This window comes from Centroberyx gerrardi, chromosome 10 (assembly GCF_048128805.1).
Source record: "Centroberyx gerrardi isolate f3 chromosome 10, fCenGer3.hap1.cur.20231027, whole genome shotgun sequence".
Taxonomy (NCBI): Eukaryota; Metazoa; Chordata; class Actinopteri; order Beryciformes; family Berycidae; genus Centroberyx; species Centroberyx gerrardi.
This window is the reverse complement of record NC_136006.1, coordinates 16,220,318-16,232,714: the sequence shown is the minus strand read 5'-3', so window position 1 is coordinate 16,232,714 and position 12,397 is coordinate 16,220,318. Positions and strand designations below refer to the sequence as shown.

Here is a 12,397-nt window from a genome sequence, read left to right as displayed (position 1 = left end):
GTGTTTGTGAAGTGAGGGAGCGGCGGCTGTCAGAGGTCAGCGCAGGGAAAGTATGCTGCCTTCATGGACTGTCGGATATATCGCAATTAACAGTTGAACGCACAGGAACCACCTAAAAAGTGTTAAAAGTGGTTGGGAAAATTGTATTATTCATATTCTATGATGTGACGCATAAGGGGCGGAGAGCATCAGAAGGCGTGTCAGCAACTCATGGTAAAAGTGATGTGGTGTCATTATATCTATTTGTTTGGTGTTCTATGTAATTAATTAGTATTGTAAGTTTTTATTGCCACTCTTTGTTTAACTTTAAGTCATTTTGTTTTAATAAAATGAATTAAAAATCAATTACATATCTGATGCATAGGCTATTTTATCCACTTGCCTCTGGAACTGCAGCACTCTGTAGCACTTGCTTTCTAAAATAAAAGATCAGCCACCCCTCAAAAAATCTGCTTTTGTTAACGGGTCCATTTTGTCATCAGTTGTCACCGTGAGAGCTTGAGTGCACGACATAGTGGTATTACGACTTTGGAAATCAGAAATAGGAGCTTGCAAGGAGTAAGTGAAGGCAGCATTTTACGTGCGTCCCATCATGCATTGCAATATACGACTGGTTACATAGTATGATCTTTATAGAGCCTGGCAGAATCAAAGATAGTAAACTTACATTGTTTTTGAAAGATATCTCCGAGGATTCAACTCTCCTACTATAATTACTTGAAAGATTAATGGGCAGCACGTCGACAGGGACAAATTGAAATTGTAATAACTATAGATATATTAAACTGAATTGTATAAATGTTACCTTTATCAACAGCTAGTCTACATGAATCCTAAAATGATGATGCATGGGCAACTCTGAGGCAATGGAAATTAACAATGGCGCCTTCAGCTGAGATGGGAACAGGATAATGGAAGAAAATGAAATACTGGGCCATATGGAACCAAAGAAAAATGAAAACAATACTATTGGTCAAAACTGTCAGCAAAATAGCCCATCTAAATTTTGCAAATGTTCTTCATAGATCATGGCTGTCTTATAAATTGTATCTGTGTGTGAAACTGAGATGATAAAACTGTATACTCCATTCTTCGAGTTGCATTGTCTGCCACCTTGACAAACATCATCTCATCACTCATTTCATCATCACTATGACTTTGACTAAGGTTTATGCTTCTTAAAACGTTATTGGACTGTAACAGTTTGAAATTGAGAATACCCTGAAACCATTTCAGTTTACTGTTTACCTTTCTGCCTCACCTCCACTGAGTCGCACGACCAGCATAACTACTCTTTCCATATGGCACACATTGCTCTTTTAAGTAATGATGTAACACACTGAGTTATATCAATCACAAGCAACAGCTATTTTGCAATATAAATGTAACATGGTTATATTATCAAAAAGATAGAGCCTGCAAGAAACACTTAATAAACAACCAAACTTTATTTGAGAAAACAGTCATTTTTAAACAGAAATATGCTGTGAGCTGAATGTCCAGATGTTTGAGGATTTGTTTCCCACAGACCAAAGTATTAACTCCCAAAACAAAGTTCTGTAATGCACTGACTGCAAACAATTAGAGTCTAAGTGTATCACAGAACTTTATTTGGAAAGCCACAGTGCCACCTCATAGGTTTGTCCCTTGAGCAGACCCTTATCCACCTCACCACTGAGTGATCCTTTAACCTGCAACAAGGCATAGAAAACAAGGCAGAATAATACATTTCAACTTTCTAATGATCTCTTTCTTCATTGTACTGAGTTTCAAGGAAAACTTTTAATTATTTTTGAGCAATTTTCTCCCTCAGGATGAAGCTTTTGTAATTCAACCTTCACACTTGGTAAGAGTAGAGCATAACAAGTGGCCAACACCGGGCCTTTGCTGTGAGATGAGGCCTGGAGCCACATAGAATAGGTCAGGTAGGCCTAGTGGAGATTCTTACATATTGTCAGCTCGCTTCACCAGTGATTGAATGACTAAATATTATTTAGGCCTATACAGCAGTTGACCAGAGACCCTTAAATGTGTTTACTCACCACTTCATCTTTGACCATCTTCAGGGTTGTAAAGTTAACATTTTGGCCAGTCTGTGTATCAGCTGACATGTTTAAAGACTTCAAATTTATACACAAGTTTGACTTTATTAGAAGTATTTCACTCCGGGGGCTAAACGCCCTTGGCGTAATGATCCTACCTGTTGAGCTTTAACAACTTTCTGAATTGAATAGTGGAGAATTATCTCTCCACTAAACAATGCAGGTAAATGTGGTAACTATGAAGAAAATGCAGTAGACCAGCTGAGCTCCAGGAGGATTGAGTTCTATAAGTTTGAAGGTAGTTAGGACACTTGCCACTTCAACAGCAGTTAATTGGCAGTAACTTTCAAAGTGCAAAAAAATATAATGAGAAAACAATGGCATGTTTCAATCACTATCGTCACAATATTTTCCACGACAAGAAATATGTAAAAGGCAAAGTAAGTTCTGCAAGTCATACTGTACCTGATAGAGGTAGACGCAAGGGGCCAGCTGCAATCCAACACGAGGGGCAAATAGTCTAGATCATAAAATGCAAAAGCAGAAAGCGATCTGAAAACATTGCAGGCCATGGCCAGATTAACAATGCAAAAGCCTATTTTCACTGCGGTTGAGGTCCGTCTGCGGACTTGCAGTACACTAATCGTAAGGTGCCTTATGCCGCTTTTACCTTTTCTTCCTCCAGTCCTGTGCAGTTCACTATCTGCAGCTGGAAGAATGTCGACGTGGAGCTGCCAAACGTGAACGCGTGTTCATGAGCGCGCTTGAGGGAGAAAAAAAAAAACAAAAAACTAGGCTTTTTAGTGTAATTTCACGCAGTGGCACAGTGGGCTGCACTATAGTGTGAGCTTCTTTACAGATAGGTGCTAGACCGAGTACTAAAGTCTACCTTATTACCTTGACATCTTTCAGACGAGCCTTAATTACATCGCGATCCAACTTCTTACTTACGCTGAGGTGTCAGAATGCTTCAGATGGATTTCAGCTCTGTAGCCTGCAGACCTAACAACTTTCTTTAATACATACTAGTCTTTGTTTCACCGACTAAAATACAGGAGACCATTGCACATTAACAATAAGCACGGACATATCAAGCTATAAGCTATTAACCTAAAACACTAGACTAAGCTACTAACGAAAAACCATAACATTGTTATAATACTCATAAAGCGACTTATAGCCTAATGTGCACGTGGACCTCAATATAGTGAGGTTATAGCGACCTTATCATATTTAAAGGTGTTTTTAATCTCCCATGGTATCCATTTCTATTAGATAGACCTGTTATATAGTCTATTATAGTTTAGCTGTGATATGTCTCCAGTAGGCTATCCTTCTAAAATGTATCATAGGATTAGGCCTACAACAGTCCCTTTTCGTCAGTATATCCGTGATAGGCCAGTTCAAACAGAGATTCACTCTGTAGTTTTCTTTCCCCGGCCTAAACCGGCCTGCTGACCCCCGGGCAGCTCTGTGTCCGGGTCCTCCAGTGGGAGTGGGTGCAGTGTCTCCACGGGACACTGGGGCCCCAGGGCCTCCATCTCCACACCAGGCACAGCAACCAGCGGGGGGCGCTCTGCACCAGACAAAACTCCTCTGATGTTGGCTTTACTAGAGGAGAAGTGGACTTTTATAGTTTAACCCTAGCCTGCAGCTGGCTAATTAACGTAGAATAAGTCTAGGAAGGCTAGAAATGTAAAAATGACGCTCAGATTTTATCCAGGCCTTAATAATTCCTCATTAGTCGCCTTGTTGTCTGAAGCTGTGGCGGGCTGTAGTGCAAGTTTTATTAATCTATCAAGTGTATTCTAACTTTTAGATTAACACATTAACATATTAACTTTGAACTTGACGCAGATGTGTTGTGTAATCTTTCTGGTGTGGTAACAGTCGTTGCAGGCCGGCTCAGCCTAGCGGGCTCCTCCTGTCCTGCATGCACAGCCCTTATCGCCTGTCAGGCCGGTGAGGGGCTGGCTGCCGCAGCTTGTGGGCAGGGCCAGCGTGCTGTTTGGGGCTTTCCGTAATATTCAATAGATTAGAGGAAGCAATATTTTCCTCACCGTCAAACGTTGTCGCGCCGGACTCCTCGCCTCCGGGTGGCCAAGCCTTTCTAATCTGCTTCTTGAGGAATACACGCATTTCGATCATACGGCGTTTCTTTACGCGAAGGCAGAGCTCCATAATGATGGAAATGGAGGTGCCCGTCATACATGCCAGTCAACAGGTAAATATTTATTGCCTATCGAAAGTGATTCTTGGCACAAATAAACCGGCTGACATTGACTGTTGTTCTGCCTTTACCCGATCTGACAAGGAGACAGCAGAGTGTTCAGTTTTGGTAAACTTTTGATGTTTCTTGGTTATTTTGTTCCACTGGCTAATCGATACGCAGTATGGCAGCCTAGGCCTAACCCTATACCTTACTTACTACAGTGTATAAGCTACCTAACAGTTCCGACGTAGCCTAGGCCATCATAGCAAATGCGTGGGCACAGTTTAATTAGAAATATTAAGGTTACCCTCTGTATAGCTTTCAATTCTGCAAGTCATTGACGTCTGTACCGTCTGGTTTAGGCTACTCGACAGGGGGAAACTTATTAAAACCCGGCTGGACTTCGAGCTGTTTGGGCTGATACAGAGAATTACAGTAAAATGATATTACCTACATCCCGATAAGCTGCTAAACATAAAACTTGTGCTCTCTTAAGCTTTTTTTTCCCCCTCGTAGAGTCTGGCATGGTGTCTGTCTGTCAGAGTCTCAGCCCTCCACCCCCTTCCTCCTCCATGCATGTGATCCCATATCTGTTATGGCCTATCTCTTAACCATTCTGAGTGATATCTTTTAGGCTGCTTCAGAGGAGCTTAATACTGAAGCCTGTATCTTGAATTGTGTGTTTCCCAGTGTAGATAGCCTACAGATTGACCTAACTTCTTCTTAAACACAGGTTAGACATAACAAGATTTCCAGTAATCTCAATACAGGAAGGATGTGATGTTGAATAAAAAAAAAAAAAAAAAAGTTGAGGAGGCCTTAGATCTTCAGTGTTTAGATGAGGTTGTCATAAGAAAGGGTCAGTGGAAGTACGCAGTTGATGGATGTGGGCCTATAGGGTTGTTTTGGAACATGTGCAGCTGTGTTTCATCATCCTTGGTCAAGGGTGGATGTCCACTGAATTCTGATGCAAGGAGGCATAATAAACTACAATAGTCAACTCTCTCTGAGGCCCTTGCCTGTATCTGAAGAGTCAGGTAAATGAACAACCCATACTAACCAGACACAGCGTTGTATCACACTGTCACTCAGGGTTGTTGGCCTACATGTCTCTTTTATTTTTTATTTTTTCTCTGGATGAAGGATGCCTTGTGACTGCCCACTGTACTCTCGTTATGTGAAACTAAAAGATATGTTGTCTGGTCGTGTACATGGAGGTGTTTTGTTTGTCTATCAGAGAGATCCAGGAAATTGAAAGTTATTTTATGAGCCAGTTTCCTTGTTCTGATGCCAGCTCGGAACTTGTGACTTACTGACACCCGTGTTCACACAATGTATTCAGTGTGTATGGCGTTACTACGATTTGCTTTCATTACAGAATATGAGCAGTTTGTCAGACTATTAGGGATTCTAGCACAACAGGCCTACATAACAGCTTAATTGATCAGTCCCTCTCACTAACAGACCAGACACCTTAATTTTTATTTTTTTCATCAGCGACAATAAAGCAGCTAGCTGGTTGAACCTCTCTTGTGTAGCTGACAGGCCTTTTCTTTTTTAGATTGGATTGTTTGTAAGATGCCTTGTATGACTTGTCTGATGAGCTTGTAAGGTGTGACCAATGGATACAATGTGGTTTTTGAATTTGGAAAACATGGATGACCTCAAGAGGTGTGTTCTGCCTGCCAACTTAGACATTTTAGGCCACTTCCTCATTCTTTCGGCAGCCATAATGTCTGGTTGGGCACTTACCTCTCACCCGGTGAGTATGATTTATACTAGGCAGTCTCAGTGACGTCTAATCCTGCTGTGGTCATGGACTGATACAGCCTCTGATGCAATACTGAGGCAAAAGAGGGTTAGTGGGATCTTATTTTGCAGTGCCACTGTTGTAGTCAGACAAACTCCGTGTCAACACTTCATTTAAATATGTAGAGGTATTTGTTTGCTGATCTGCCACACTGCCTGTTTTCCTTGATGTTTGAATCAAAGGAAGGCAAAAACATGTATTTTTCCCATGATATTGAAGATTCCTTTCTGGTACTTTTTTTTTTTTTTTCCCGTAATGCTGTTAATGAGTACTTCACATCTCAATTTCACATCCTCTTCCTTGTGTTGTGTTCTGCTTTGTGCTTTATTTTCCTCTCCACTTCCTCTCTGTTTTCTCTGTTCTGGCCATATGACCTGGTAGATTTAAGCAGCCTAGGCTATAGGTTGTGTGTCCACCCCCCCACCCACCCCAAATCTGAGTACCAAACAGTCACATGCTCTGAGGTTTTCTTGTGACCCAATATCTTGGATTTATGCAATCACCAAGGGCCTTGTGAAAGGTTTCCTTCTGTAAACAAGTTCTGTGTAATAGACGGTAAGAGGCCCAAGGGAGAGAGTAACAGTTTATCTCTGGACATTCCTTGGTAAAAAGGCAACTAATAACATTCAGCCAGTGAGGGGATCTACAGGAAATGGTATCAAAATATCACCGTAGCTGTTACATACTGGATACGCTGGCACTGTGTCTAACATATCATACTATCATCAGCACTCTGCTTCTAAATGTGTCAACCACACTACTAAGCCAAGTTTCTGTGTAAATATTAGGGATCGGGTAAAAATCAGTAGAGTGTAATATTGTGATACTCCCATAATTGAAGCAATATGTTGAAATCAGTTATCAGTATTCTTATTTACTGTGAGGACTAAATGAAAGATGTTATATTCTATTGAATGGTGTTACTGAAAATAAAAAAGTAAAGAAAGGTCTGGCAATAGATTTACAGCTTTGTATTCCTAATTTTAATTGACTAACATTTTATCATCCTTAGGGATATTGTTTTTTTGATTGTTGTTGTATGAAAGGGAAATGGAATAATAAATTGCCTAGGTATTGTTATATAATATCAGGACTTCTCTGTCAATTCTCACAACTAGAAAAGAAATGTATATTTACTTCAGACATCCTGATTGTATAAATCCTGTAAATATGAAAGAGTGGGATTTGAGTTTAAATCTGTTGGAGAACTAACTGACAATTGGAAGCTGTAAAAGGAAGTCACAAATCACATCAAGCTAAGCTGATCAAGCTGATAAATCGGCTGTATTTGTGAGTTTAAATGTGAGAAATTAATTCACAGGTCAGTGTCTAACCCTAATGTCCCCATGTATTTGGATGGAAAATCATCAATTCCCTTGGAAAGAGTATCAAGTGAGGATACGTCTTCTACTGGTGTGTGCTGGTAACAGGGGAAATAGAGAAGTACATCTATTATTCATGCTGCTTCTTCCCCATGACATTAATGCCAGCGTTGTCGCCAGTGAACAGATACTAAGGGACAGGGTGTGGCAGGTGCAGCAGCCACGCTTCACAGCAGGGACGCTCTTCCTCGTTCCAGGGCTGATCACAGTCTCGCTGCAGGATAGTATGGCTACGGCTTGCGACTCTCTAACCGATCGCCTCTGCGGGTCTCTTTTCAGGACATGGAGCTGATTGACATTCTGTGGAGGCAGGACATCGACCTGGGCGCCAGGCGTGAGGTGTTTGACTACAGCCATCGTCAGAAGGAGCATGAGCTGCAGAGGCAGCGGGAGCTGGAGGAGGAGAAGAGGCTGCAGCTGCTCAGGGAGCAGGAGAAGGCCCTGCTGGCACAGCTACAGCTGGACGAGGAGACGGGCGAGTACATACCCCGCCCCCCACCCAGCGCCCCGCTGCAGTCAGCTGCCACACCTCTAGAGGTTACACAGGTACCTGCACTTGGCCATCATTAGTCATGTCAGGGGTGGGCCACTCCCCCCTCTCTCGATTGGCTGCAGCTGTGTTGTAGCTAGGTAACCACCTCATCCTGTGTAATTAGGGAAACACAGGTGGGTCTGTAGTTTGCATTGGTGTATTCGGCTCTTTAGAAACTACTCTGCAAAGACCTTTATCTAAGCTCTATACATACAAAATCATGCTGTTTTACTAGATTGTGTGCCACAAAGGATGCTACTGTATACATAAGATAGCATTCATTTGAATCAATGTATCTGAACCTTTCTTGCAGAATGTCAGCTTCACAGAAGAGGATGGTGATGCCATGTCATTTGATGAATGTTTGCAGCTGCTGGCAGAGACATTTCCCCTGGTAGAGGCAACTGAGGTAAGAATTGACTAAATTAATACCATACATGTGACATTACACCTTTGACAACATTTTTTTTGTGTTAGGCCATTGTGTCATTGTAAACTGTCTATATTTGTGTTGTAGAGCACCTCTGTTTGCCTGGACACTGCTGTTGTTCCAGCCCCCAGCAGCAGCCACATCATGATGTCCCCTGAGCAGCCACCTCTGCCCCAGACCCCCCTTTCCCCAGCTCCACTACTACCACAGAGGACCTCCCCAGATTTGGAGCAGGCCTGGATGGAGCTTTTGTCCCTCCCTGAGCTGCAGGTATAATACATGGATTCTACCGCCTCAATAGCATGATGGCTTGTGTGGCGGAACAAACACCCAAAGAATGCATCAGCGGCAGGAGCCAGGCATTAGAGGACAAACACACTTTTGTTTGCCCTATGTGAATGGGGTCTCATATATGCGGAGACAGGTGCGCCCGGCTCATTCCACTGTGATTAGGTTTCAGTGTTGAGACTACTCGGAGCAGTAGGGGGTGCGTTCAAGGTGTGATGCAGTTTATATCATGGATAGCCTCTAGCCTCGTCTGGCTGAACAACAGGGCTTCTTGTTCACAGCGGTTGCGGCGCTCTGACACCTTTGCTTTCTGGCAGGAGCTTTTGGATTTGTGCTCAATAGTTGTAGGGTTAGCAGCCTTATCAGTTTTATTTGAAGGCAGCCGATGGAGGGAATTGCAATCCTTTCTGTTTCCATTAGCTTTTGGTTGGAACAGTGTGCCATTCGTTGCCTCAACCTCTCACTACGTCTCAGAGCAGACTGGACTACAATCCCCTCCATGAAGCTCAGTATCCTCAAGCAGCTTCTCATTGGATGCTGACATTGCCTTGTTCAATTGACCCTGCTGCTTTCAAATGTGCATTTTTGTTCCACTGTGCTGGGTAGGCAGTAGATTTGTGTGGTTGTGGTCTTCCTTTGAGTTCCTGTTGATATGGACGGGGTCATAGGCAGTTTGTAAGTTACTTTGTGAAGATTTTGTCTCTGGTCCACTTCCCTTTTAACCGAGAGATAGAAGCTCTGTCTTGGAGATTCCTGAGCTTTCTCTAATTTGTCTTGGAGTTTTATTCTGTGAACCCACCTCCTTTGGTAAAGTACAGAACTCTCCTGGCATTTCATTTCATCAATTCATTAGGTGCAGGGAAGACCTTTCACTTTGAGTTCTTGCCTTTTTTATACGTGGCAGTACAGTGAGTTCATGGGCATTATAGCATCACATAGGAGGATGTTTTAATTTTTTCATAATTGTTTTTTTTTTTTTTTTTTTACATAACCTAATTTAATTTCAATCTCATGTATGGATTGTGGCGGCAACCTTATTTCAAATGTATTTTAAGTAATCAGACACACACACATAAAATGTTTGTTTCTTTAGTTTCTGATGTTTAAATGTTGTCCCCAATAAAATTTTCTTTTTTTTTTTTTTACATCTTTGTTTTTTGTTTACATAGGCTGGTGTCAGTATTGTATAGCTGTGTTGATTGTATGTTTTAATGATTCTGAATCTTTTTTTTTTCTAGCAATGCCTGAACATGCAGATGGAGGACACTCTGGAGACGACTACCTATCCTCTCACAAACAGCCCTGAAGTGCAGGATCCAAACTACAGTTTTTACCCATTGTCTAATATCCCAGATGTGGGGGCAAACAATGTAGATGTTTGCCCCCCTGAATTTATTAATGCGTTTGACGACACCTTTCCCAATGTGGCCCCACCAGACGACCTCAGTCAAATGACAGCAAAAGCCCCTCAATTAGATACTAACTTCGGTGCAGAAAGTTTCTGTGACATATTTTACCCCAACCCCATTCTCAGTCCAGAAGAGAGCAGTGGTGGTCAACCTGGCCTTGAGGGGAATGGAAGCACTGAGATACCAAACAAGCCTCCCTTCAAACCAGTGGATATTCACAGCCTCTCACCCGCAGATACATTTGAGAGATGCAAACAAGAAGTGATGGCAGAATTGCCAGACTCGGATTCGGGAATCTCTCTGAACACAAGTCCAATTGCTAGTTCACCCGAGAAGTCTGTATATGGTGACGGCTCCTTTGGTTATAGTGATTCAGACATGGAGGAGACAGACCTCAACCCTGGGAGTGCAGAATCTGATTACTCAGAAATGTTCTGCTTGAATTTCCAACCTGATGATTTCCACCAATCAGCGTCTCTGTTGGGACCGATAGGTCAGCCACAACAGCAGCAGGAAAAGAAACCCAAACAACACAAGACAGAGCCAGTAGAGGAGACTGGCCACAACGACGCCCCCTTCACTAAAGACAAGAAGAAACGCTTTGAGGTGCGTCTCTCCAGAGACGAGCAGAGGGCTAAGGCCCTCCAAATCCCTTTCACTGTGGACATGATTATCAACCTGCCTGTGGATGACTTCAATGAGCTGATGTCAAAGCACCAACTTGGCGAGGCCCAGCTGGCCCTGGTCCGAGATATCCGACGCCGCGGGAAGAACAAGGTAGCCGCCCAGAACTGCCGCAAACGCAAGATGGAGAACATAGTGGGGCTGGAGTATGACCTGGACTCGCTGAAGGAGGAGAAGGAGCGCCTACTGAGAGAAAAGAGCCAGAACAGCAGCAACCTGAGGGAAATGAAGCAGCAGCTCAGCAGCCTGTACCTGGAGGTTTTCAGTACGCTGAGAGATGAGAAGGGGAATCCCTACTCCCCGTCTGACTACTCCCTCCAGCAGACAACCGATGGCAGCATCTTTCTTGTCCCTCGCATTAAAAAGACACACATCAAGAGCAAAGACAACAAGCACTTATCTTCTTTATAATATGGTACTGCATTATTATCATAGTAATACTACTATGCAATAACTTTGTAGTTGCTCAGCTTTAAGCCTATGTAGATCAGCAGAACTATTATATAGTTTTTGCTTACTCCTCTTGAATGTTGTAATATTTTTGATATTTTACTTCTTTTGTACTGCTTTCTAATACCCTCAGAGATTCTTTTACCAATATTGTTTGTAAATATAAACATTATTTGCTATTGAGACTAAGAAAATGTATTTTACTGTATATATCATGTTTCAGTATGCTAATGATTTTGTTTCAATCATTGTTACTTATGTCTGTTTTATAACTTTACCTTTTGATTTGCTGCCCAGTTTCTTTTTTTAAATCCTGACTTCTGTGCTTTTCAATAAACTATTCGTATAGCCAGTCGGACTCCTATTTTCTGAAAACTGAACATTGTGTGGTATACTGCGGCTACAGCCACAGCTTGTAGTAGATCGATGCCAGATGGACATACAGTCTGAGGAATGATTACATAACTTACCACATGCTCATTTCTGCAGGCTCTGCCATGAGGCATGTAAAGTAGCAGAAACCTAAATGGAATCTTGCACAGAAACAAAGTAGCAACGTTAAAGGCTTCAGCCCCTTTCACAATCACCTTCCTTGATCAGATGAACAAAGTTGTATTTATAGTGAACTAAATCTGGTCTATGACCCAAATCTTGTAATACTGTAAAACTCCAGTATATCCAGTAAGCCCTATAACTCCCCCTCCTCCCCCCCCAAAAAAGAAATCACACCCACTGCATTCATTATGTTACACAACAGTGAACACAATTGTTCGGCTACAGTACTGTACACTCCATGTGAACCATGCATGACAACTTCACAATGGTCCACCAGGCAAACACGTTCAAAGGCAAAGCCCTGCACAATCAGTATTTGCTCTTCATGCACTTTCACACACAAACACTACCTTTGATCACCAAGCCCATTTTCTACTAAGACCAAACTTCAGAAGCTGTATGGCAAACAAAACCGGTTACAGGGTAACACACTTTAGAAGGACTTCTGTGAGCAACAAGTAAATCAAACGATAAAACCTTATGAGATCTGTTGACATTGGGAACAGTTGCAGTGTGCATTACATGTGGATGCGAGACAAACATTTTACTGCTCAGTTACATCTGGGTGCAATTTCAAAACACTTTATTTGCAATTCAGAAATA

At 42.2% G+C, this 12,397-nt stretch overlaps 1 protein-coding gene across 1 annotated transcript; it reads left to right on the top strand.

Annotated features, from left to right (window-relative positions):
* The first annotated feature begins 4,085 nt into the window (after positions 1-4,085).
* nfe2l2a (nfe2 like bZIP transcription factor 2a) lies at positions 4,086-11,591 on the top strand. The gene is made up of 5 exons (XM_071902727.2): positions 4,086-4,266; positions 7,726-7,992; positions 8,292-8,387; positions 8,496-8,678; positions 9,935-11,591. Exons 1-5 carry the CDS (start codon positions 4,225-4,227, stop codon positions 11,198-11,200), a joined length of 1,854 nt encoding a protein of 617 aa, XP_071758828.1. The 5' UTR covers positions 4,086-4,224; the 3' UTR covers positions 11,201-11,591.
* Positions 11,592-12,397: the final 806 nt, after the last annotated feature.